Source organism: Hylaeus volcanicus, unplaced genomic scaffold (genome assembly GCF_026283585.1).
Source record: "Hylaeus volcanicus isolate JK05 unplaced genomic scaffold, UHH_iyHylVolc1.0_haploid 12158, whole genome shotgun sequence".
In the NCBI taxonomy this organism is placed as follows: Eukaryota; Metazoa; Arthropoda; class Insecta; order Hymenoptera; family Colletidae; genus Hylaeus; species Hylaeus volcanicus.
In genome coordinates, this window is record NW_026533122.1 from 129,337 (window position 1) to 156,187 (window position 26,851).

General features: G+C 40.2%; 2 protein-coding genes across 10 annotated transcripts; one reads left to right on the plus strand and one right to left on the minus strand.

Moving 5' to 3' along the window:
• LOC128882728 (uncharacterized) lies at positions 1-13,463 on the minus strand. Of its 4 annotated transcripts, none has more exons than XR_008458520.1 (4): positions 7,054-7,670; positions 6,719-6,993; positions 2,574-4,582; positions 1-2,497 (listed from the first exon to the last, which is right to left on the minus strand). XR_008458520.1 is itself a non-coding variant. In XM_054134457.1 (3 exons), exon 2 carries the CDS (start codon positions 3,464-3,466, stop codon positions 2,576-2,578), a length of 891 nt encoding a protein of 296 aa, XP_053990432.1. In that variant the 5' UTR covers positions 3,467-4,582; positions 12,473-13,463; the 3' UTR covers positions 8-2,497; positions 2,574-2,575. The 4 variants fall into 4 exon arrangements, 2 of the variants coding, with proteins under 2 accessions (XP_053990432.1, XP_053990431.1); XR_008458521.1 differs by having other exon boundaries at positions 3-2,214; positions 2,300-2,497; positions 6,719-7,670; XM_054134457.1 differs by lacking the exons at positions 6,719-6,993; positions 7,054-7,670 and adding an exon at positions 12,473-13,463 and having other exon boundaries at positions 8-2,497.
• Positions 9,676-26,184, plus strand: LOC128882726 (uncharacterized). Of its 6 annotated transcripts, none has more exons than XR_008458517.1 (5): positions 9,676-11,638; positions 12,213-12,310; positions 18,546-18,839; positions 23,294-24,536; positions 24,621-26,184. XR_008458517.1 is itself a non-coding variant. In XM_054134454.1 (3 exons), the coding sequence occupies exons 1-3, from the start codon at positions 11,564-11,566 to the stop codon at positions 23,486-23,488; spliced, it is 564 nt and encodes a 187-aa protein (XP_053990429.1). In that variant the 5' UTR covers positions 9,676-11,563; the 3' UTR covers positions 23,489-26,184. The 6 variants fall into 5 exon arrangements, 1 of the variants encoding a protein (XP_053990429.1); XR_008458518.1 differs by having other exon boundaries at positions 24,624-26,184; XR_008458515.1 differs by having other exon boundaries at positions 23,294-26,184.
• Positions 26,185-26,851: the final 667 nt, after the last annotated feature.

The following is a 26,851-nucleotide window of genomic DNA, read 5'->3' on the forward strand; positions in this document are numbered from 1 at the left end:
ATCGGTTTGAGGTTAGTATTTTTGTTACAAAAAGGCTGTTTTAATTCTCTACCGATTGGCCTATGATCAAAACTAACAAACTCTACTTACCGGTTCACAAGCTGCTCTTGGAATGTTTACACGTCACTGAGCACTGAGTTAATCTTAAAGTTCGTTTGTTTCGTGTTAAAAGTTTAGTGTTTGCTTTGTTTCTTTTAAACGAACTCGGGGAAACGTACTAGCAAACTTTTATTTCACTGTAGCGAAGTGCTAGCTATAGGGTAATCCGCTCGCTAGTATACACAATGGACAACCACAACAATAGCCGGTCGTCATTGTAGACTTTATGACGGTGACGTTTCTGCTCGGCACACACATTTACACCCATACAGCCGCTTTCGCTGCGGGGGTGCCCCGTCATAAAGTCTACAATGACGGTCGGCTATTGTTGTGGTTGTCCATTGTGTCTACTAGCGAGCAGATCACCCTGTAGAATATGATATATATGACTAAATTACGAACAGAAAATGGCTTTCTCAAAAACTGTAGCTTCGCTGTTGTTTGTCCCATAAACTGACTCGATAAAAGCTAAAGGGGGAAACACACGTTACTGAACCCTGTGTTTGCCCAAAATTTAACAAATTTATTTATTTTGTTTTCCAAATTTAGAAATTTATCCTCCGTTACTTCGTTAATGTTTAATAAAAGAAATTTTTTTTGTACATTGTCTTTTTTTAATGAACACCCTGTTCGAGAATCTCCCTAATGTAGTGGTAAGATTTATTTTTTTACATATTTTTATTATGTACTATACACGATACGTCGATTTCCGAGAATTTACGGTAATAAATCAACGTTCTTTGGTTTCGAGGTTTACGCGCTCAGTAATCGGCCTAAAATAAAAGGTCAATCTCACCTACGCACCGAACTCTTCCATTCAATTAAATAGCAAGAATTAAGCCGTCCGCTTTGGAAGGGCGTTCTTCTAACACACTCGATTAAACACAAGAAAATACCGTTTGCGCGACGCGACCGTGTGAGAAACGCTTCAGTCGAGGGACACGAGAGAATCCGTAGCGAAGTACGAGGAATAGTTGGTAGCGTAACTCCAGGCGCTCCTGAATGCCGGATCCGTCCGGCCCACTTAATACTCTTTCAAATCTACTCCGATTTGACAATGAAAGCGTGATTCAAAATATCCGAATTTTTGTGGACCTATTAATAAAGCATTCGCGCGTCCGAATCCACGAACGGCGTTGACGTGGGGTTACTCGTTCACCTGGTACACAGGCCTAAACTCGCGGGTGGGTTTTCCAAAAAAAAAAACGACATTTTCGTATTTTAATGCTATCCACGCGGGAAAAAGACATCAAAACTGTGTCACTCCAATGCCTTGGACCGTATCACATGTGTTCCACGCCACGAAACATCGTTCCAACCCCTACACCTGTGGGTGGACTAGCCTTAACTCTGGGCCACCCTGTTCAGCTCCAGGGGCAGTTTTCGAAACGAGCTTTAAATGACATTGATCCTTAACGTACCGAGAATAAACATGGTGAATTTCATCGCCCTTCGAGGTGCGGAAATGCTCCCTTACGAAGGGTGTTGAAAAGTGGCGAACTGTTCCATCCCTCTAAGCGGTGCCTATGGGGCGCACGGCGTGGGCGTTGGCATTTCCTGGATCAGGAGATTCCAGGGAATGCATTGAGCCCAAATTCGGGACTGGAGTCCAAAAATTGTGGATTTTGGAGGGGGTGGGGTGTTGTGAGGGGTGGATTTGCCCGAGAGGGATTTTGAGGGGTGCATTTTGTAGAGGGCATCGAGGAGGGTCGCCCCAAAGTTTTTTTTTTATTTTTTCAACCCCTTCCGTCACCCCTGGCCCCTTCAGAAGTGGCGTTTTTCGACGTGCCCCTCTTTACGGGGGCGAATTAACCCCTTCCCTTGTGAGCTGTTGAACGTTTTCGAAACGGCTTTTTCTCCGCGTCGTCTATTATCATCTCGAAGATAAACATTCCAAATGATTTGCTATTGAAACAGAAAGAAAAGGTATATTATCAAAATGCGGAAAAAAATGAAAGGTATACTTCAAGATTTAAAAATTAAAATTCCTCTCTTCTGCTTACCTTGCCAGCTGATGCTCGTTCGCCGAGTCGTCGGTCAACATCTCAACGATCGCTATGTCTCCGGGTATCACACTTGTGTCAACTTCGTAACAATAGTCCAGATGATTCGTTGCTATAACGTAACAAAAAAGAAAATTAATATAATCTGAAAATATAAAAGGTAAGGTGACACGCGGAACAATAGATTTCCACATCACCCTTGAGGTACTACTGTTGATGCGTTTTTTTTTCGTCAGTGGTATCCCCTGTAGGCCTACTCCACTGTGTCACCAGCTGATTGAGTCAGCTGGGTTACACTTTTGTAAGTGCACTCGACGTCGGAAAATTGCAACTTTAATATAATATTTTAATATTATATTCATTCGCTGATAGAATCAGCGAGTCTGCGCACTTATCTGAAAGTGTGCAGTTCAACGTCGGTTAGCGTTTGGATCGTCACTTTATAATATTAAACTTTTTTTTCTTACTTACCTTCACTTTTTGATATTCTGAGGCTCCCGTATTGGCATGCCTCTGTTATATCTGCTGTAAACTATTTCTGGCAGCATACAATTCAGATAAAATTGTGTTAATTTTGGTTCCATTTCTCGCTTCCAAAAATCGTCATCCTTTTCAACACGAATGGACATAATTCCTTTCTTGGTCCACAGACAAAACAGGCAGTATTTTCTACCCGTTATGTGCAATTGTCCTTGGACTTGGTAGAAGTACGGGTGTGTTTTGCGCAATGCGTTGCCCGTACTGTCGATAAATATGGCCTTCACAGACTTGTTTGTTGTTATTGTCTCTTCTGGAGTAACATCTGCGGATTTCGGACATTTTATTTCTACAATGCCGTCTTCACCGATAACGCCATCTGACGATGCTCCCAAATAGGGTATCGATGCGTCGATGAAAAGACCACATTTTTTTATTTCAATGTTTTCCTTTTTCGACGATTCTCTCCGAGCAATTTCTTCATTCTCCCGTCCGTATTCTACGGCAGGAACGTTTAATACACGTGGATACAACAGCAACTGTACCATCTTGGCACACGGTGTATCTTTGCGTCGGCGGCAAACTTTACCGAAGTTGGACGCTGTCAAAAGTTTTGGCTTGTGAGCCAACCATTTCCTGCTTTTACATTGTTCTATGGTTTCCTGCTCAATTTTTGCTTTTTGATTTTGCCATTCGTTCAGCATTTCTAGATGTTTCTCTTTCTGGAGATCGAACATAAATTCATCCATGTCTGGCTTCTGTGCATTCGATCCGTAATCTTTATCTTTACTTGCATGGAAATTTTTCTTTTTGGTCTCGCTCTTCTTTTCTTTTTCGGCATTTGTCAATTCTTTCTTCTTCTTCGAATTCTCTGCCAATGATGGCATTAAAACTTTCTACCGTATTATTGTTGGTTCGGTACAGTAAGCTTTCTGCGTGTGCCGCCAACGATCGAAGAATATCTTGTATTTTTTGGTAAACTCCCAGGTTTAATAAATGTGGGACGATGTTTTGTTCATTCTCCTTCATCGTTCCGTTGCAGAAATATCCAATTCTTTTGCAGTCTTTATGTTCTCCAAACACGTGGCTGGATACATTCATAATATCTTCGTATAATTTTTGTTGTCTCTGTAATATCGAAGTATTTTCATTAAATCTATATTCTGCAGCTTTTGTAATTCCCATACGCATGCGTCGAATATTATTTTCGATGGCTTGTCTATAACAGCTCGGCGGAGTCTTCTTCGCAACTTCTTTTAACTTATTGCCGAAGTTGCGCAACAAGTGATTCGTGCATTCAAAATTTTCTTCTTCTGCCGCTGCTACCATTTCTGTTTCGGCAGCAGCAATTAATTTATTGACAATGTGGTCGTGACATTTCCTATATTTCTTCTTTGACATGCAAGGGGCATTGATAGATGTCAAAAAGTCCTCCATTTGTGCGTAGCCGCCTCCACTGAATGTTTGCTGCAACTGCATTCTCAGTTGTATTCATTACCTGAGCATTTTCAGGTTGGCTGTGCACTTCGGCTCTATAATTGCACATCCTGCATTCTAGAATAAGGGTTGAATTTAAACCCGATCTTTTCAGACCTTTTATTTCCAGGTGCCTTGTTGAACATTCAAACGTTTCTGAATGTTCGCCGATTAATTTTATCTGGTCGAAGACGTGGTGCATGTCAACAATGCTGAACCCGTCAGACCGACATAACTTTTCGTCTGATTTCGTCGTTTCTTTTTCTACGACTAGATATTCTTCTTCGTCAGTGGCAGTTTCTGTCTGCATGACGACGTCTACTATCCGATGAAGTTCTTCTTCTGTTTCATTTCTTGTATCTTCTATTTCTTCTTCTTGTCGATCTTGACATTCATTCTCTACAAGGTCTCTTCCATCTAATTCTATTTCCATTGCTTCTTCTATTTGTAATTTTTCATGTGCCGTTGCAGCAGACACAGTTTCAGTCTGCTCCTCTTCGCAAACTTGTTTACCTAACCGCTTCAATCTAGAAACAAAGTAACACATAAACCGTGCAATAACGATATGGCCTTAAGTTTCCCTTATACAGACATATTTTTTTAAATCTGGAGACTTGAAATATTGCGAAATTAAACTGATTTAAAATGAACGCTACACATATTTTTAAAAACAGTCTGTAAAAAATTAGTACACTCTATATTACGACGTACGTGTTCATGAAGTTTTTTCAGATTTTTTCACTGCAAAATGGATTTTTAAAAAATTCAAAAATTTTTAAACATTTTTTTTTTAGAAAATTATAAAATGACCACGTTTATATTTTTACACTATTAATGTCTTCTTATGATTATTAGTCTGTAATTTTTTCATATTTTTGGAAGTGGTAGAACGATGTTGGAAAAATGAAACACCGATTGTTGTTTATATTATTACCTTAATTTGTCATGTGACTATGTTCATATTGTGTCTGTTTTAATAGTTTATTACCGTTATTATAGTATGATATTTTCAGATTTTTTGCACAGGTGTGCCACATACAAAAAAATTATAAATCGATATTTTCTAACTTTTCGTTCGCAGAGGAGTACTATATATCGTACATTCGGATAATTAATATTTTTACTCCATTGAATGGTCATTATATGCATGTTTAAAGTGGGTTTAAATGTATTAAATAAGTTCTGATTTGAATAATAATTGTTCAAGTAAACATTGCAGTGTTTTTGTAGGCCTATAAAACAGTATCAACAAATTTAAAACAAATATTTTTTTCAAAAATTACCCACCCCCCCAACCCCGAAATATTTGACAATTTTTGTTCATTAGTAGAACAGTAAATGCATTTTTTTATTTTGAATCCAACGGCGTGTATGAGTTTATGATTATCATACTGGTAAATAATGTAATGTAAAATTTTCGCTGTGGTAGTCGATATTGCAACGGAAAAGTAACATCTATAATGAAATTCGTTATTTTCGATACTTTCGAAAAATTGAAAAAATCATAACTCTTGATTGAGTAAACGGATGTCAATTATCAAACATGGAAACTGCGCGCCTTTAGATGAATAATTTTTAAAAAATATGAAATAATCGAAACGGCCTACTTTTTAGTTCTTTTTGACGGAAAAATATGTAAAAAGTTGACAAATCTTAATAAATCAGTAGTTCTTTTAATAATTAACATTTTTGATTGAAACTTTTTCGTTGAAGATCTCATCGAATCCTACAAAAAACAAATAGAAAGTTTTTTTGTAAAGTGAAAATCCAATTTTTTAAAAAGGAAGGAAGGTTTTTATAAAGATTTCGCAAACCAATTCACCGACGATTTTGGTCAAACTCTAAAATTGTCTACAAAAATTATTTTTCACATTCTCAGTCAACATGAAGCATATTTTGTTAAATAACATATTGGAGCGACTTCTATTATTTATGAGAAAAAAATTCCTAAAAAAAAGAATAAAAATGGTTTGAAAGAAGTGATTCTTGGAAAATATTTTTTTTCGGAAAAATATATTTAAAAACAGGTTCATATTATTGGATTATGGAATTTTTTAACGAACAAATTCACACTAAATATTTCAAAAGCGCATAGGAAAATCGGCGCCCAGGTCGTAGAAGAAAAATACGGCTTGGGTCTGCCACATGTTTTTCACATTACCCTCCTGAACATAAATACTGTCAGAGGCCCAACTACGAAAGACAGAAGGAAAGAAACTTTCACTTTTTTAAAACACAGTGTCCCTCAACTCTAGATTTATTTTTGTTACGTTTATTATTAAATAAAGCAACACATATCTCATCGAGATGTACAAATTTTGTTTAAAAGATTCGAATATACATAGTACTCCGCTGCGAACGAAAAGTTAAAAAATATCGATTTATAATTTTTTTGTATGTGGTAAACATGTGCAAAAAATCTGAAAAAATCATACAATAATAACAGCCACAATATGAACATAGTCAGATGAAAAATTAAGGTAATGATATAAACAATCGGTTTTTCATTTTTCCAACATCGTTCCACCACTTCCAGAAATATGAAAAAATTACAGACCAATAATCATCAGAAGACATTAACAGTATAAAAATATAAACGTGGTCATTTCAAAATTCTATTAACAATAAATGTTTTTAAACTTTTTGAATTTTTTCTTACTTACTTCTCGCCATACTCTTTCAATGTTTTGCGTGTGAGCATTTGTCTCCGGGTCAACGAAATTGAGTTTATGGTTAACTCTTAAGTGCTGAAATACTTCTTTGTGGAGGCAACCGTACGCTTTCCAACAATCGCTAATAATAATTGTACCAGGTTTGATCCAATTTCGGATCACTTCAAGTAGCGTTTCGGATGACCTATTGGGAACTGGTACAATAAATATACGTTTGCTGGAGCGTTCTATTCCTCCGAATATCCACTGGCCAGTTAACATCCTTCCTTTATTAAATTTTTGTTTACTAATTTTGGCTTCGTCGATCTCAATAATTTCATTCTCACCTCCGATTGGAACAGAATGTTTTTCTGCCCATAGAACACACATTTGACGACAATAACTGGTCCAATCAACTGCGGTTTTCGCCGTTATTCGCAGTTCATTTTGTAGAAATTCTTGCCGTGGTGGTTTTAGCACTAAATGATAGCCGATAAAGGCACAAATGGCTTGAATAGAAGCATGTATATTGCTAAACCATGTATTACTCAATGCACTAATTAGTGAGCTGCACTGTATTTTCACTCTTTTTTTATGGCACTTTTTCGAATAATAGACTGCATTACAATAAAATATTAGCTCTTCCCGATTAAACTTCATTGGTTTTTCACTTTTGCACTTAGTACAATACATCTTTCCATGAATCACTTTTTGTTCAATTAAAAAATAAATTAGTGTATCATATCTGCCGCATACAGTCAAATATTCACGCAAGTTCATTTTTAATCCGTTGAAAGTAATTCAGTAACGACGTCAGTGTTAAACTAGATTTTTTTCTGAGCCTAAACAATCGCGTAAACGGACGCGGACGTGTATTCCGAGCCTAAACAATCGACAATTCAACGCTTACACACACGCTGCCACGGACGCGTAGCTATACGTAATATTCATTGTGTAGTAGCAATGGTATTTTGCAAATATCTCGGAAACTAAGGCCGAGCGACGGTTATTTGTATAAGAAGAAGTTGTTCAAAATGGTGATTTCTACAACATATTCAAAAATCATCGAAATCGGTGAAGATGTACCTGTTCTCTATAATTACCAAAAATTTTAATAAATAAAAAACTTTTTTTAAATTATTGACTTTATTTTTAGTTGAATTGTCCTCCTCCTGTTGTAGTCATAAATTACTTTCAGGTATAGGAAAGAAGAAAAATTATTGTAAATATCGACTAGACTCTGCCGAATAAGCGAGACTTGCAATATTACATTTGTGGCATTTTTCTGATTACAATGGTATTTACAATAATTTTTCTTCTAGCCGCTAGACCCTTACTTTCAGGTATCGCGTCATCACGCAGCCTATTCGTAGGCACACGGAGATGCCACCGGGTGTTGTAATTCTTCTATTATTTCGTCTTTTTTCAAATGATAAGTCCAGTGAACACCTTTTCTGTCTGTTGAATTACTCCCAGACATAACACTTATTGTTCACGTGCCATTACTCTACGAATCCGTTTGCACATGCCATCCCATTTCACTTCTAACTACTCGAAAAACCCGACTTTTCACCATCTGAAACTTATGCCACTCCTCGTGGCCAATTGTCGTGTTCTCCACGGTCTTACGGTATGGATTCTTAAATAGCTACTCGAGTGAATGGTAAAAGGTAGTTTATTTGAATTAACTACAGGTGTAACTCGCTCGGCGGTCTAGACCATACTGCCTAACTTACGCAGCTTATGACGACTAGCGTCGAATGTTGCCAGTTGAATGCATTACTCATACGAAATTCGAGAAATCCGAAAAGCGAGCTTACGAAACTTCTAGAACATAGGAGGGAGGTCTGCGCGGTGCGAGACGCGAAGCGCGGACCGCGAATTCGCGAACCTTCTCGCCTAACGACGCGACTGTTGACAACCGCGGCCGCGGATAGTAACCGTGCGATATAAATTGAGGGCTCGTAGAGGCATTCGGCCTATTTGCCATTCCGGGAGAGAGGACGAGGTAAGATCATCGGCCGCTCTCGGAATTCGGCTTAGAGACTCCGGCAGGAGAGTTCGGCGATAATACCTGGATGCCTGTCGAATAGGAGAGAACAGAGCTGCTCGTGGACATCCCGGTTAGAGCTATGGAGAGGTTATTCCTAGACGTCCGTTCGTTTTTGGAGAGTTCGGCGATAATACCTGGACGCCAATTACGAGCGGGAGAATATAGAATGATTTTTCCATTTCAAAGATTGAAAATTGTAAAATATTGTAAAATGAAGAATTGTATTATGTTCTTTTGTATAATTCCGTTCATTCTGAATTCCTGTTACAATTATCCATTCCTAATCCTCTGTATAACCATGTTCCTCACAATAGACCTTTGTCTGTCCAGAATCTTAATCCTTCATTCCTTAACCATGGCTACAGTGGTAAATTTGGATCGGAATGTTCTAAACATTTGGGACTAAGAAACACTTCCTTTGCTGCTTTGAAACTTTGTTCACATTCTTTCGTCCAGTGGAACGGTGTACTTTTGTGCAGTAAACTATTTAATGGCTGTAGTATTGAGCTTAATTTCGGAATAAACCGTCCATAGTAATTGATCATGTCTAAAAAGCTACGTACTTCAGTTATATTCTGCGGTCTCCGCATATTTTCTATAGCTTTAATTTTATCTAGATCTTTATGTAAACCGCAATAATTTATCTGACGCGCGAAAAATTCACTTTTATCTGGATTTATCCTAATGTTATATTGCTGTAATCGCGTAAACACCGTTTCTAGAGTTCGCGTGTGATCTTCTAAACTCGTGCCCACGATACGTACATCATCTAAGAAAACCGCCATGCCTTGAATGTTGCCTAAAATGCTTTCGATCGTTCTTTGCCAGATTGCTGGCGCGGATGCGATCCCATACATGAGGAAATGTTATGCGTACATGCATGCGGCGTAGGGCAGGCGAGTAGTGTATGCGAGAGTGCGTGTGTGTGAGAGGACGACAATCGGACGCGATAGTCAGTCGTTAATGGGAATCGAAACCTCACGCGTCGTGACGAAAAAGGAATTCACACTTACCATATTCATTATTATTATTATTATTCTTTTTATTATTAATTTTATTTATTAGTCTTTTTCGGCACCCTCCCAACCACATCCTACAAATGGGGGCTCGTCCACCAAGAGGATAGTTGAGAAAACGGATCAAAAGTGAAAAAGTTTCGATCGATCATAGTACGAAGTAACCACGAAAACGTAAAGTGATAAAGTGAAAGTAGTGGCGAATTGTGAGCGAATCGAAAAAGAAAGTGAAAGTGACTTGTGAGTGAAAAGATAGAAGAAAATGGGTAAACCGGACGGCGAAATTAACAACGACGAAGAAATCGCAATAGCCAGCGAAGATGTGACACAGAAAGAGAAATTTAAAGGCAAAGAAATCGATAAAATGAAAATCAGTGAGCTACGCAAAAGATTAAATGAACTAAACTTGGAAACGACGGGTAAAAAAGCAGACTTACGAGGAAGATTGAAGAACTACATGAAAAGCAGAGATGACATAGAAGAAACTGAAGAAACTGAGGAAGACTCAGAAGATGAAGACGAAGAATTGGATAAAATCGAAAGCAAGCAATATAAGGGCAGATCAACGGGAAAAATGTGCAGTGAACAATCCAGTATTTTTACAATTAGAGATGTTGTGGAGACCATACCGTATTTTACGGGTGACGACAAGTTATCCATCAAAAAATGGATTCAAGACTTTGAAGACATGGGTACGTTATTGCAATGGAACGATTTGCAGATGCTGATCTATGCAAAACGCATGTTACGAGGATCAGCAAAACAATATATTACGGCAGAGAAAGGTATCCGATCGTGGGGTGAATTGCGTAAACGATTGGAAAAAGAATTTAAAACGGAGATAAACAGTGCCCTGATACATTCACAACTGTATCAACGGAAAAGATTGCCTCAAGAAACTGGACGACAATACATATATGCGATGCGCGAAATAGCCAGCGTAGGTAATGTCGAAGATGATACCCTTATCGAATACATAATTAATGGAATACAAGACAGAGAATGTAACAAATCCATTCTATATCAATCACGTACAATAAAGGAAATGAGGACTAATATAAAAATATACGATAAAATGAAAAAGAGAGCTGGAAAAAAGTCGAACTACAGCAAGAAAGAAGAAATAAAAGTAAAAGAAGATACATTCGCTAAAACAAAGAAGCCTCGTTGCAGCACATGCGGATTGCTAGAATACGACGCTAAGAATTGTCCAAATAAAGGTAAAAGGCCAAAATGTTTTAAATGCAACAATTTTGGGCATATAGCGAACAAATGCACGGTAAAAAAAGGAGACAATGCCGAACCGGCAAACGTGAACTGCATTGCGAATCCTAAATCAACATATCCGATAAAAATAAATGGTAAAGAATGCCAGATGTTAATTGATTCTAGAAGTGATATTTCATTGATACGAGAGGCAAAACACAAAGATATCGGCAGACCGGCGCAGGCAACGTAGCGACGAAGATCGTCGGCGCCTTTGATGCGGTCGTAATGGTAGATGGAGAGACACATGGTCTCAAATTATTTGTTATTCCAACATATCCGATTCCGCACGATATATTTAGGGACAGGATTTTCTAAAGAACGTAGATATTCAATTACATCAAGGCGAGATAACCAAGATCCAGAGAATATCAACGACAGAAAAAGATACACCTACAACTAGTGGAAATCAGGAAAACGAAAAAACGCCCATCAACCCAGAAGAAGAGGCAGCTACGAATAATGTTGATGAAGCATTTACAGAATTGCGAGAAATCATGTACATCGAAACAGGTGAAGTGAATGTTAAACACGTACAAGGACAAAATACTCAAGTTAATTAGCGAATATCAACCAGCGAAAACGACAGATACGAAGGTAACGACAAAGATTATATTAAAAGATGATAAACCGGTTAACTGTAGACCGCGACGGTTAGCGCCAAAAGAAAAAGCAATATTAGATAAACAAATAAATGAATGGTTAAAGGAAGGAGTTACTCGACCGAGTAATAGCGAATTTGCAAATCCGGTACTCATAGTTCCGAAGAAAGATAATTCCTATAGAGTTTGCATCGATTATAGAGAATTGAACAAAAAAATCAAACGTGACCATTTCCCGATGCCGCTCATCAAGGATCAAAAAGACGAATTAAGAAAGGCGCGCGTATTTTCTGTAATTGACTTAAAAAATGGATAAAGGATACTGCGTGGTACAATGGGTGTAGCCCATTCCGCCGTATCGATTTTTTCTAAAATTCCTTAAGACTCTAATCTTTGTAGTTCTTTTCCTATTTGGGGGGCGTAAACGAAATGGTACCGGACGTGCTTTGCAAATATCGGCTTCGCGTTATCTTTTAAGGTTAACTTAGCTTGAAATTTTTTAATTGTTGAAATTGATGGCAACATTATATTTTTGTACTTTTGCAATAATGTTTGTACTTTATTTTTAGAAACCGCTTCAATGGAGTGTATTGATTCAAAATTATTAATTAGTGGTCCAATGGCACGGTCCTTACGCAACTGAAAAATCCACTCGCGACATAATAGGGTATTTCTCTTTTCTTTCACAATATATATATATTTAATTTGTACGTATGGTCACGGCACCTTACGTCTACTGTAATATAACTTAAGGGTTTAATTTTTTTCTTACAATAAGATAATAGTGCTAAGGTTGTTGGATGTATCAACGAATCTGGAAAAAACTTACGTTTGAGCTCTTCGGACATTACTGAGACTGTTGCTCCGCTGTCTATTTCAAATTTTATATGCTTGTCGTTCACTAGGAGTGTGGTCTCCAATTTTTTTCGGAATTGACTGTGTTCGAATTGTAACACTTCTCCCAACTGATTGTTCTCGTGACTCTTCCCGAAACAGACCTTCTGTAGATGTCCTGCCCTGCCACAAGCATTACATTTAATATTTTTATCTAAATTACGTTTCGAAGCTAAATGGTTTTTACCGCAACAATAACATGTAAGGTTCGCATTTCTATTTACATTAATCGGGTTAGGTTTATAATTGGGTTTTTGTACATTACTATTTTTTGAATAAGTATAGTTCTTATTGTATTTTGACGACTTATCTGCTTGGCTTCCTCGCTTGATGATTCGTTTCGCAGCTTGTACCATATTTATATTTTGCGCCTCTCCTTGAAGTTGTTGTGTTTCCTTGTTCGACATCTCCATTGTCGTTGCTACTTGAATTGCTTTCTCCAAGGTTAAATCCGATAATTCTAACAGTCTTGCTCGAATTTTTTTGCTTGCCATCCCGAAAACTAATTCATTTCGCAATGCTGTATTATAGGAATCTAAACGAAATATAAGGCACGGGGATTCGAATCCAAGATCCTCGGATCCACAGTCGACCGCTTTACCTACGCGACCAATCCCGTACCCTACGTTTCGTGTTTTCGTTTGACTCCTTGTTGTTGGGTATGAGAAGCGCGGATACTACAGTGTTTAAATAGCGTCCAAATTTGCAGTGTAGACTTAATTTTTGTAAGGAGACTACGAATTCCCCCAGCGTTTGTATTAACGATGCGTAATCTTTTTCGAACGGATCCAGCGGTGCTACTTTATTGCACACGATATCAAAAGATGTCGGTCCTACGTAATGTAATAGATAAGGAACTCTTGCCTCGTCTTTAATCGCGAAATATCACTATATTCTCCGATTTTGTAGCGTTGTTCCTTTCTTTGTCTCGAACACGTATTCGACTTCGCGTAACGGTTCGAGAATAGAGAGAGAATTTGTTGTGTTTGAGGTGTCGAAAATATATTTAATTACTTATACATAGAAGGTAAAGAAACTGTGACGAACAGAAAGTTATTGCGACGAACGTTCTTGTAGGACACGTAACGGTAACCGCCGTTGTACGTAAAACGTGGCAAACAAAAGCACGGGCACGTGCGCTACTTTTTCCGGTCGAGACGCTTCTGCGTCTTCCTTACTCTTCTTGCCCGCTCTCTGCGCTCGCACGTGCGCACAGTATTTAATAAATGAGAATCTATCTAACAGTGTAAATCATGATAATGATTCTAAAATATTAATTACTCAGCTGTACTATACATACAAATACCATTGAGCAATTGCATTTCTTATAGTTTCTTACAAACTGCCCCTGTTAATAATTTGAATTTGATTACAGTACCTTTAATTCGCATTGCAATATAGAGACGAGGTAGCGTCTCGACGCTAAGTACATGAAAAAATAGCCTCCCCGTATATGCCTGGCGCTGACGCTACCACGTATCTTTTACAGGAGAGAAGGTCCATTCCAACCTAACCTGAAACTTCTGTCATTAATATCTCGTCACGTCTGTTGTATTTCCTAAATGTAAAGGCATTTATCTTATGTAAATCGCACAAAAGCTTGGAATAAAACCAAAATCAATAAAATCGGTCCACGAACGACAAAGATATCGTAATGTCATATCATGAATGTGTCAAAAACTGCAGCATTTTTCTTTTCCTTTGACAAGGAATGTTTCGTCAACACTTAGCCAATAGGAGCTAAGGCCATTCGTCGATTCGTCGACTCTCCCAATCAGTCGGCAGGGCTCGTCGAGAGGAATTATAATATGGCTGCCGCTCGCGCCGCTCGTTCATTTCTTACCTGTATAACCTGTCAGTTTGTATTTGTGACAGTTGTCATTTCTAACCTGTATAACCTATCAGTTTGTGTTCGTGACATTTGGTCGCCGCAAATTGAATAATTATTTTAAAGGCTACGTGTAGTGATATTGTATTGGGAAGTATACGGTTATAAGTGATGAAATATCTACCTTGTCGTTGTGGAAAGAAATATATAAATTTGGTGTTTGAGAGTGCAGTTCATAATACAAATTTCAGTAAATGTTCATTTTGTGCAAATAAGAATAAGTGTTCTAATACAATAAGTTGTGTGTTATAAATAGTGGACCACTTTTTTTATTTTCACTTCATGATAAACATTTAAATTGCTTGCAACCAGACTTTCTGTCATACGTTCTGTGTACGTATGAACTTTAAAAAGAAAAGGAGAGAGAGTAACAAAAGTGAATATATATATTTCATATGACATTAATTTTATTTGTAAATAACACATACAAACCTTATTTTACTTGCAAATTAATGTAGAGCCTAAAATAAAAATACATTTGTCTTTTATTATAGTAAGCGTAGAGTCTACAATATACATAATGTGTCTGAAGCCAGATATAGGAAAGAGACGAGCTTCAGTTCTTTATGTTTCCAAAAGTATACAGAACGCATGGGAGGATGTCTCACTGCAAGAAATTTAAATGTTAAAGATGAAGTGAGAAATGAAAAAAGAAATCCACTATTTGTAACGCATAATTTATTTTATTAGAATAAAGTTCAGAAGTACGCAGAACGCGTGGCAGAAAGTCTTGTAACAAATTTAAATAATGAGAAAATGAACAGAGATCCACTATTTGTAACACATAATTTATTGTATTACAATAATATATAAAAAGAGAGGTCAGACTTAGTCCTCTAATTTCTCAAAAGTACCCACGACACATGACAGAAAGTCTTGTTGGATTTAAATGTTACTGATAAAGTGATTACATTTTTTCTTTAATAAATTTCTTACAATGAGACTTACTGCAATGCGTTCCACGTACTTTTGAAACCTTAATGCATTCAAACTGATCTCCCATTTTCTATATTATTGTAATCACTTTATCAGTAACATTTAAATTTCTTGGAACAAGACTTTCTCTCATGTGTCGTGCGTACTTTTGAGGATTTAAAGAACTAAATCTGACCTCTCTTTTTTTATATTATTGTAATACAATAAATTATATGTTACAAATAGTGGATCTCTGTTCGTTTTCTCATTATTTAAATTTCGAATTGTGTGTACTTTTGAAAATTCTAAGGACTGAATTTGATAATGCAATACGATAAATTGTGCGTTACAAATAATGGATTTCTTTTTTCATTTTTCGATTTGTCTTGAACATTCAAATTTCTTGCAAAAAGACTTTCTACCACGCGTTCTGCGTACTTCTGAATTTTATTCTAATACAATAAATTATGCGTTACAAATAGTTGATTTCCTTTTTTCATTTCTCGCTTCAACGTTAACATTTAAATTTCTTGCAGTGAGACATCCTCCCATGCGTTCTGTATACTTTTGGAAACATAAAGAACTGAAGCTCGTCTCTTTCCTATATCTGGCTTCAGACACATTATGTATATTGTAGACTCTACGCTTACTATAATAAAAGACAAATGTATTTTTATTTTAGGCTCTACATTAATTTGCAAGTAAAATAAGGTTTGTATGTATTATTTGTTACGAGCCAGGGCGATAGCGACGTGCGTGTGAGCCCTGCGAGTGGGGTGGATTCGAGAATTGCACCGATACGATTAATTAGTATGTATCAATGGAGCCGAAGATTTGAGGATAGAGTAGATAATGCAGACGACTCTGACGCGAAGTCAGATAGTTGCAGGAATCGGTATCTCCCAGTAAAGGGTAACCGTAGGTTAAGGTGTTTGGTTGCCTTGGTTATTGGAGATAAACGCAGACGCTTCTGACGCGAAGTCAGGTAGCTGCAGGAATCGGTATCTCCCAGTAAAGGGTAACCGCAGGATAGGTTAAGTTTAGGAGTTCGGGTTGAGTACACAATGACTAAATCGTATCGTTAAAGTGTAACACGCGTCGTTAATAAAGCCTCGCAACTTGTTAATTTAATAGAATAATAACTCGAGCGGTAAAGTTATTATGTTGTGGGATCGTTACACTGGCTAGGATTGGTGATTTCAAAGTAAAGGTTTCATGATTGATCTGACAGACTTTTAAGTTTACACAAAAGAGTATATATTCAAAAATAACTATACTAATTACAAGTGTGAAGTGTCCTGTTGTCGCGGTTAGTGTATGATGTTAAAATTACCTAAGTGTTGCGCGGTGTTGACGCACTGGCGATGCGGGGGTCGAGAGTACTTCTATGGCCGTAATAGATTTTAAAACCGTCTTTCCGGATCTATATGGTAACGATGATCGAAAGGAACTGAAGCCCGATCTCACTAGAGTGCTACTCTACAGACGATCGATGTGTCTCCAACGAGTAACACTTTCGTACTAGCCCCCGAGCAACGAAAATCGTGGGTTTATATACCCCTAAATGTTGGTGGGGAACCGCCAGTGATTTCCATATTAGGAAATTTGACGGTTAGGATTTTCGTTGCCCTGAGGTCGGCAGCTGTGCGCTCTAGGAAAAGGGTAGATTAGAAAGTATCCCACGCAACGCGAGTCAAAGATGATATTAAGAGGATGCAGCTGCAGGATGCACTCCAGTGAGACCGAGCTCCAAATTCCAGAAGGGTAGATAAAATAAGATTAATGAACGCGAGCTTCTAAAAACGGAGAGTTTCTGTATACGTAACATATTTACAAATAAAATTAATGTCATATGAAATATATATATTCACTTTTGTTACTTTCTCTCCTTTTCTTTTTAAAGTTCATACGTACACAGAACGTATGACAGAAAGTCTGGTTGCAAGCAATTTAAATGTTTATCATGAAGTGAAAATAAAAAAAGTGGTCCACTATTTATAACACACAACTTATTGTATTAGAACACTTATTCTTATTTGCACAAAATGAACATTTACTGAAATTTGTATTATGAACTGCACTCTCAAACACCAAATTTATATATTTCTTTCCACAACGACAAGGTAGATATTTCATCACTTATAACCGTATACTTCCCAATACAATATCACTACACGTAGCCTTTAAAATAATTATTCAATTTGCGGCGACCAAATGTCACGAACACAAACTGATAGGTTATACAGGTTAGAAATGACAACTGTCACAAATACAAACTGACAGGTTATACAGGTAAGAAATGAACGAGCGGCGCGAGCGGCAGCCATATTATAATTCCTCTCGACGAGCCCTGCCGACTGATTGGGAGAGTCGACGAATCGACGAATGGCCTTAGCTCCTATTGGCTAAGTGTTGAAGAAAAGAGCAAGAGCAAGAGCAAGAGCAAGAGCAAGAGCAAGAGCAAGAGCAAATACAAATACATCGTAGAGCACTAACTAAAAAAACATGAATTGTAAATATCGTCCGAATTATATCGTGTTTAGTCTCATTTTAATCAGACAAACAAAAATAGACATGTCGAATTGAGTAACCTCCTGCTTTTCGAAGTCGGTTAAAAATATCAGGAATATGATGGTAAAAGTTTTACAACAAAAAAGTTAGTAGTAAAAAAGTTTCACCGTTCCATTTCATTGTCTCACCGACATTTTGTTTGTTTTTATTTTAAGGTGAATGGAAACCGTAGTCCCACATTTCACCACTATGTGTTTGTACATTTCTTTTTTTCTCATTGTCCCTTCTTTTTTATTTATCATTTCTTTATTCTTTTTCGCCATAGGAGTTCTGCATACTTTTAACCGGCCCTACCCCAATTATGAAAAACCGGGATGGGCGCCCGGGAATCGAACCCAGGCTCTCAGTGTGGTAATCGGCTACGCTACGCGCTACTCTACTTTCCGCCCCCCTCTCACCGACATACCCTGGTGTTTTCGCTGTATCCTCTTCTTTATTCGTTGTCCTTCTTTGCATTCAAAGCTTGTCGGCAAACATCAGAGAATGTACAAAATCTATCAGAAATGCACCAGTTCAGTTCCAAGTTTGTGCGTTTATGGAGACTTTACTGTACCTCGTCCTGCCTAGCGTAAATATTTTCTTTGACCGACATTCTTTTTGTTCTAACGATGAAAACAAGTGAACGCTGTTGCAGGATGAAGATAACAACATTGACGATGTGGAGGGTGACTGGGCAGGTCTCCTCGCGAGTATCGGGCTTCTAGTGACCAGCGTTGCCGAGCTGTTGATCTCTAGCTACAGCTGTCTGACCTTGACTCCGAAGCTCTGCGGATGTCTCAGGGTGAGCAACAGCGACGAGGTGGGCAACGACGGTCGACTGAAGACACGCAACATGGTTCACCAGTGGGTCACGGCTCAAAACCACGCGCCGAAGAGTCAACCAATTTACGTGGTCCAGCCAATGCTACCCATACACCCGTTGATTCAGGTGAGTCCAAATTTTCTTCCACAACCCTTCCACAGCTACCTGCTCGGCCCCTGTCAATATAAAGTAGGAATAGAAGGCTTCCGTTTCCGGTGGTTTAGTGAGTGCATGTAGAAAAGGTGTGGGCAGGGAAAAGTGAAGAAGTTGGGGTGAAGGAAGTGAGAAAGGAAGTGCGAAAGTAGGTGTAAGGGGAAAGAGTGTAGGGTGGATTGTGAGTGGTGAAGGGAGAGTGAAGGGAGTTGTAAGAAAGTGTCAGGAAGAGAAAGATAGTGTGAGAAAAAAGTAAGATTAGGAAGATTATAGGGACGATTTAAGATAGCAAGGGAGACGAAGGAAAGACGCGGAGAAGCAAGGGGAATAAAGGGAAAGAGAAGAAAAGGTGGAAGGAGTTAAGAGAAGAAAATGGATAGTAAGGGAGAAGAAGGGAAGTGGCCGGTACAGTCAGGAAGAAGAGGTAGGGTGAGGGGAGGAGAGAGATTTAGGCGGGAAGAGGACAGAGTAGGAAAGAGAGGCACGTAGCGGAAAGGCCGGGAAGGAAAGAGTCTATAAGAAAGAGGAGATAAGAAGGAGTCGGTAAAGTAGGGCGCGGGAAACAGGTGATAGAGAGTAGGCAAAAGGTTAGGAGCGGAGGAAGGAGTGAGGGATATGGAAGGAGAGAAAAAAGGGGGGAGCAGAGGGCTGGGGGTAGAGACAAGGAGTGCAAAGGGAGGAGGCGGGGAGAAGAAGGACCTGGAGGATTTCTTCAAAGGGGGGAAAGAGAGTGGTAAAGAGGGGGAAGCATCGAGGGGAGAAGGAAGAAATATATTTCAAAAAAGTGGCCTGACACCAAGATCGCCAGGGAGGGAGGATGAACGTGTGGATAGAATGGGAATAGAAAGTTTGATAAGGATTATGACGGAGTTGAGGGGGGAGATGAAAGAGATGGGGGAGAAATTGGAGGGAAGGATAGAGGAGACGAGGAAGGAGGTGCGAGAGATGGAGGAGACGTTGGAGGGGACAACGAGGGGGCAGATGGGAGATAAAAGAGTTAATAGAGGGATCGATTAGGAAAGTGAGGGAGGAGATGAGGAGGAGAGAGGAGGAGTGGAGGGCAGAGCAGGAGGAACTAAGAGAAAAAATAGAGGAGCTGGAGGAGAGGATAAGGGAAATGGGGGGGAGAGACAGGAGAGAGGGAAGGGGTGAGGGGGAGAGGGAATGGAAGGAAAAGCTGAAAGGGCTAGAGAAAAGAGTGGAAATGGCAGACAGGGCGGAGAGGAGGAGAAATATAAAAATTAGGGGGATAAGAACGGATAGGGGGAAAGAGAAAGAGGCGGTAAAGGAGGTGTTGAAGAGGCTAGGGGTAGAAGGGGAGGTGGAAAGCGCAAGGCAGGTTGAGCAGATTGGGAAGAGTGGGAAGGGAATGATGGTGGCAAGGCTACAAAATGAAATGATGAGAAAGGAGGTTTTTAAGAAGAGGAGGGATTTAGGGAGAGGAGGAGAAAGAATAAAGGAGGACCTTACGCAGAAGGAGAGGAGAATGCAGTGGAAGTTGAGGGAGATTGCAGAGCAGGAACGAAGAGCGGGTGGAAGGACGATAGTAGGATATGGGAAAATATGTATAGGGAACACATGGTGGAGGTGGAGTGAGGAGGAGGAAAGGTTAAGGGAGTGGAGAGGGCATGGAAGAGAAGGCAGGGAGGTGGAAGGTGATACGGGGGAGGGAAACGGTTAGGAGAGGGAGGAAGGAGGAGGGAGAGGGTAATGGGGTAAGGCTAGGAGGGGACGAAAAAAAGGGGCGGAGGAAGGAAGAGGGGGGAGGGGGTGTAAAATTGTATTCTGAAACGTGGCGGGATTCAGTAATAAGGACGAAGAATTTTGGGAGGGACTAGAAGAATGGGATATAATGGTAGGAATGGAAACTTGGACGGAGGAAAAGAGTTGGGGGAAGATAAGTAAGAGATTGCCGAGGGGTTGGTGGTGGAGCCACCAGCCAACGAGAAAGGTAAATAGGAAAGGGAGGGCGATTGGAGGGATGATGTTGGGGATAAGGAAGGAGTTTAGGGGGGAAAAGGGAGAGGAAAGAGAGTATTTGAGAGAGGAAGAAGGAATTATAACGAGCAGCTTTGAGGTAGAAGGTTAGAAATGGAGAGAGGTGGGAGTGTATGTAAATCAGGATATGAAGAAGAAGTTGGAAAGGATTAGAAAATGGATGGAGGAGAGCGGGGGGGAGGAAAGGATAATAATAGGAGGGGATATGAACGCGAGAGTAGGAGAGAGGGGAGGGGGAGCATGGGAGGATGGGGAGGAAAAGATAGGGGGAGGGAGAAGATCAGGGATAGGAGTAGGAGGGATAAAAGGGAGGGATGGAAAGGTGAATGGGGTGGGTAGAAGATTGGTAGGGGTAGTTGAGGAATGTGGGTGGGAAATTTTAAACGGGAACATAGAGGGAGATGAAATAGGGGAGTATACATACTCGGGAGGGAGAGGAGAGTCGGTAATTGACCTGGTGATGGTGGATGAGGACACCAGGAGAAGGATATTTTGAGGGTAAGGGGCTAACAGTGCATGTGGGGAAGACAAAGATAATGAGGTTTAGCAAAGGAGGGGGGAGATTAAAGATATTTAAATGGAATTGGGGAGGAAGGAGGTGGAAGAAGTGAAGGAGTTTAAGTATTTAGGATATATATTTAAAAGGAATGGGGGGCAGGAGGAGTAAGTAAGGGAAAGGATTGCGAAGGCGGCGGGGGTGATGAAACAGGTGTGGGGGATAGGGCAGAGGGTGTTCAGAGGGAAGTGGGAAAGGAGGTTGTGGCTATTTGATAGGCTAGTATGGACAGTTGCGAGTTTTGGGGGTGGAAGGAGTGGAGGAAGTTGGAGGCGCTAGAGGAGAGGTATTTAAAGTAGATAATGGGGGTGGAATGGAGGACACCGGGATATATGATTAGAGAGGAGTTAAAGAGGGACAAGATGAGGGTGAAGGGGGCAAAGAGGGGGTGGAATTATGAGGAGAGGTTGAGAAGGGGAGGGGAAAATAAGTGGGCAAGATTATGTTGGGAGGAGTTGAGGAAGAGGGAGGTGGGAAGAGGAGAGGGAGAGGTTCTTTGAGAACAGAGGATGGACAGGGGAAGAGATGGAAAGGATTAGAGAGGAGGGAGGGATTGAGTACAAGGAAGTGGAAAGGGTAGATAAGGAAGAACAGAGCAGGGAGAGAGGCGAAAAGGCGGGGGAATCGAGGTATAACAGGTGGTATAGAGAGATCAGGGTGGAAGGGATCCCGGAGTATTTAAGGAAAGGGTGGGGAGAGGGGAGATGGAAAAGGATCATGAGGTGCAGGATGGGTGGGGGGAAGATGAGAGAGGCGAGGTATTGGTTGGAGGAGGAGGAGAGGGTTTGTAGAGTGTGCGGGGGGGGGGGAGGAGTCGTGGGAGCATGTGTTGGAGCGGTGCGGGAGAACAGGGGAGAGGAAGAAGGGAGGGGGATAGGGGAAAGGATTAGGGAAATTTTGTGCGAGTCGGGGAGGGGAGAATGGTGGATAAGAGAGTTAGAGAAGATAAGAATGGATGTGGGGAGTGGATGAGGGAAGGAGGATCGGGGAGAGTGAGGAATGCCCCGGAAGCGAGGGCGCAATGCGGCTCTCTCTCTTGCGTTGTCTTGTTTTTTGTTTTTTCTTTTTGTATATAGAGATTAAGTGTAGGATAAAGATAGGTTAAGGATAGAATAAGTTAGGATAACGGTAATGTAAGGTTAAAGTAAGTTTAAGGAGTAAGGAAGTGTAAATGGAAGGGGGCCATGCAAACCCCTTGGGGATGCATCAAATAAATACATACATACATATAAAGTAGGAATAGGTCAGAGTCAAACGGACTAAAGAGATCAAATTATCACGCGACGAAGAGAAACTTGTTGTTGTCCTGGGGCGATTTCTATGCCTGTAGTTCGAAGATACACGAGTTTGGTGCGCGTGTTTTCTGGGTCATATGGATGAGCTCGATTGCAACGATGTTAGCAATAACAAGATTGCTTGAAATGTTCTAATTTTAAAGAAATTTCATAGTTTGACAGGCAACTGAAAAATATATAGGGTTTTCAAAAATGAGCTTTAGAATTTTATGTTTTTAACTGACTTCCAAAAAGGAGAAGGTTACTCAATTTGACATGTATCCCCTTTTTTTCTAAATGATTGTTCACCTATTACGCCGAGATTGCTTGACCAATGGGGATTAAACCTCTTTCGCGGTCAATGTTGCACATTGAAGGAACACTTCAACCGGGAACTCTGGCTCAAAATTCTAGAGAAGATTGCCAAAGGTCGCTCGCGGGCTTCCATTACGCTTAACGCGACTTTACAACGAGAAGTGACTTCGACTTTGCTGCTTCGAGCACAGCTCGGCTCGAAGTTTATGAAAATGCTTGCGCTGCGTTCTGCGCTGCTGCGAATCAGAGTTCAGTGCTAACGAAAATGAATTTTAATTGGCCAGGTTCCTCAGCTGATGAAGGTGTTCTTGCGTTCCACCCAAATCCTCAAATCCCTAACTTATAAGCTTCTCTGCGTGGGTCATGGATGCTTCGGAGAGTACCTGCAGCGGATGGGGCGGGAGTCGACGGCGCAGTGTCACCACTGCGGCGAGAAGGTGGACACGGCGCGGCATACACTCGAGGAGTGTCCGGCTTGAACCACGCCTCACCGTGCTTTTAGAGCCGCAGCGGGTGGGTGGGACCTCTCGCTCGCGACCTTGGTCGACCACATGGTCTCGAGCGAGAAGTCATGGAAGGCGGCGGCCTCCTTCTGTGAGGAGGTTATCTCTGTAGGGAGCGTGACCCGGGCTTGAACAGGCGGGTCTGGTAGCGGGGACGTCCCTCGCGCTGGCGACCACGGGGTCCTTCTGGGGCGTGTGGGGGTTGGGGTGAGGAGATTCGGGGCGTGCCAGATCATGCCGGCAAAAAAAGGGCAAAGGTCTCAGACGAGGACATTCAACTACTATTGGACTGGATCAAGGAAGCAGTTTTGGAGGAATTTATAATTAAGAAAATCAACAACGATCGAAGGATATACCACTCCGACAGAATAGACCAAATAGACGAAGTGTATAACAGGTAAAGGAAAGCACAATATGGAACAAGAGAACGAAAAGTCCAGGGGTCGAACGAAGACCTCCCCAAACAGGCACCGTCTCCAATATCGACAAGGGAGTATGTGAGAAATGGATTCAATAAAATAAGCAAAGTAGAAAACAACTCGAAGTATGGAAGAACATACGGAAGACAGTACAGAAATGAACAGATAAATGGTTCTTCAATTCCAATGTCTTCGAAGGAAGCGGATGAGAGAGACAAAGAGTGGGATAAGGCGTCAAATATCCCAGGAAAAGTGAAGTTTCCCAATAGCACAAGTGTTATGAACGTTGAAACTGATAACGTCATGTCATGTGAGGACTGAAAGGGTACAGCAGTTCAAGGAAAAAAGCAGGAGAAGAAGAAAGAAGAAATTGTGGAAAGAGAATCAAAAGAGGAGGATAAAGAGGTCATAGAGGTGGAAAAGTTGACCAACGAGGAATCAGCGATACAATTTGAAGACTCAAGTGAAATAATAGTGATTAAAACAGGAGAGGACCTGTCAATTCAGGCAGCCGAAAAATGGGTAAACATAGTAAAAAGGTTTAAGGGAGGAAGAGATTACCCAGTCGGAGGTGAATCCTGGGCAGACGAACTGAACAGTCAAGGGTAAGTCGGAGCTGCAGTTTTTGTATTATAGTCTAAAGGGAAAAGAAAAAGAAGGTTAATTCTTCTGTTAAACCATAAATCCAGTAGAGTGTTGCGGCGATTCCCGGTAAGAGGGATCCCTAACGCACCGACATCCTCTCCCATACGTCGCTCGCACTCGATGGCTGCTTATTACGGGTACCGAGATCCCCTCAAATCAATTAGTGTTCAGCTAGCGATCATTGCGTGCGACCACTGACAAGTAATTAGAGCGAGTGCGAGGAGTGCAAAAGAGTATATAAAAACTTTAATTGCGTTTATTGACGTCATATTTTGGACATTTACAACAGAGTGTATTAACTATTGTACATTAAAGATGATTATCATACGATTAACTTGCTGTTACAAACCTCTTCTGTTTCTCTTACTTCTAAAACGACTTTCGGTACTTTTCCGCGTACCCCGACTCTTTACTGTCGCGTAAACATAGAGTTATAGTATAAACAAAATAGAAATCGATCTAGTAAGTTTAAAAAAAAAAAAGGTGTAAGAGGAACAGAAAGTTGTAAATTTCTAGAATAGCAAGTACAGTAAAAGTAGGAAGAAACAGAAGTTAACAATAAAAGCCTTTGGTAATTTAAACACAAAGACATTAAAAAAATAAAAAGAAGGAGGGAAGAAAAGAGAAGAGAAAAGTGATATTTTTTTTCGTTAATTAATAATGTTACGTCCCAACTCGTTTGGGACTTTCTTTTATGGATTGTTATCTTCAGTTAAAGAGCTAAAGCTTACCTTATCTGTATTTACTAGGAAAAGAAGGAATTCTGGGATTCTATAATGATTGTTACTAAGTTTTAAACATTAACATATATAATTATCAAACAAAACTGAATTTGGATTTACATAGAAACAAGAATATAAATTATACAATTGAAAATGGTTTTTAACAATACCAATCGTTGATCTTATGCTATCAGCGGTGTTGTCAGACTTGTCCCGGGTTCGGCTGTGGCGGGGATCTGGTCTGGTTCTAACACTCGTGACACGGGATTCTAATAATTGGCGAATAATTAACGTCGGACTTTCGTAGGTAACTTCGCGGTGACTCTATCTTTAGTATGTATGTTCTCACTTACGCGAACTCTTTACTCAGCTGGAGATACGATACACGATACCTAAATGAGTCTAACGCGATAAATTATCCCGTCCGCGACTACAGAATGATGACTGCCAAAATAATAATACACACTGAGCTCTGTGTGGTCGTGACCACGGGTTTATATAGCCCCAGATCCTTGTCTGGCGCAATCCGTTATTTTGGAATCTTAATTGCCACATATCCGAATCTGGAGCAAGTCGCAAGTTCGATGGACGATTCGTACGCGAGAACATAGTATCGCTGACGCCCGTTTCCTGACTCGCGGTTCGTATTATTCCGTTCCCGAGAAACGCATCGTTTATCGAGCGTATTCTTAAGAGTTTATCGATCTCGCTATGTGCAATGCGGGCTCGATGAAAAGGGACACCATTCGACAGGGCCGAATGTAACAATAACACAGATTACACTATAATCTCTTATATTTAACAGGTGGACACGTGCCATAATCTAAATATTGGTATATGGAATGCTCGTAGTTTATTAAAAAAGAGTAACGATTTATTAAATATAGTAGACGAGTTTGATATAATATGTGTAAATGAGACATGGTTGGAAAAGTTTCCAATAAAAAACTTAGAAGGTTTTGAAACAAGACATAACGTAATCCCAAAGTAACTACTGGACAAAATTAGCGGAACACTTTTTTAAGTGCTCATAATTATGAGAGTTTTCAACCGATTTCGGTGAAACTTCGTGAGGAGTAGTCTTCAAGTGTCTTCTAGGTGTGTGCAAAGTTGCATTGGCGAGGGTTGATGTAAAGGGGTTAATTCACCCCCTTAAAGAGGGGGACGTCGAAAAACGACACTTCTAAAGGTGCCAGAGGTGACAGAAGGGGTTGAAAAAATTAAAACAAAATTTAGGACGACTCTCCTTGATGCCTCTACAAAATGCACCCCTTGAAATTCTTCTTAAACAAACACACCCCTTTGTTTTTTTTTTTTACGTGAAGAAATGCGTTTACGCACACCCCCTCAAATGGAGGGGGTAGTGTGGGACTCGACCCTTGATTTGATATCAAGGGGAATACCCACTAAAACCTCACGGTGGCCGGGCACGGCGCTCTAGGGGGGGAGCACCGGGATCTCAAAAAAACACTACCGGTGCTTCCCAGCGCCACCTCCGCTATGTCATAGCGGAGCGCCCTCTCCGGTGGGGAGCGATTTACCTCCCCATCTGA

What these genes read in the sequence shown, in the direction of transcription:
- LOC128882726 (XM_054134454.1), top strand. Translation starts at nt 11,564, where the DNA reads ATGTTAAACACGTACAAGGACAAAATACTCAAGTTAATTAGCGAATAT. An exon ending in CGAAAACGACAGATACGAAG is followed by an intron (nt 11,639 to 18,545) that starts GTAACGACAAAG and finishes ACGCTGTTGCAG; the next exon opens with GATGAAGATAACAACATTGA. An exon ending in CCATACACCCGTTGATTCAG is followed by an intron (nt 18,840 to 23,293) that starts GTGAGTCCAAAT and finishes TTAATTGGCCAG; the next exon opens with GTTCCTCAGCTGATGAAGGT.
- LOC128882728 (XM_054134457.1), bottom strand. Translation starts at nt 3,466, where the DNA reads ATGCCATCATTGGCAGAGAATTCGAAGAAGAAGAAAGAATTGACAAAT.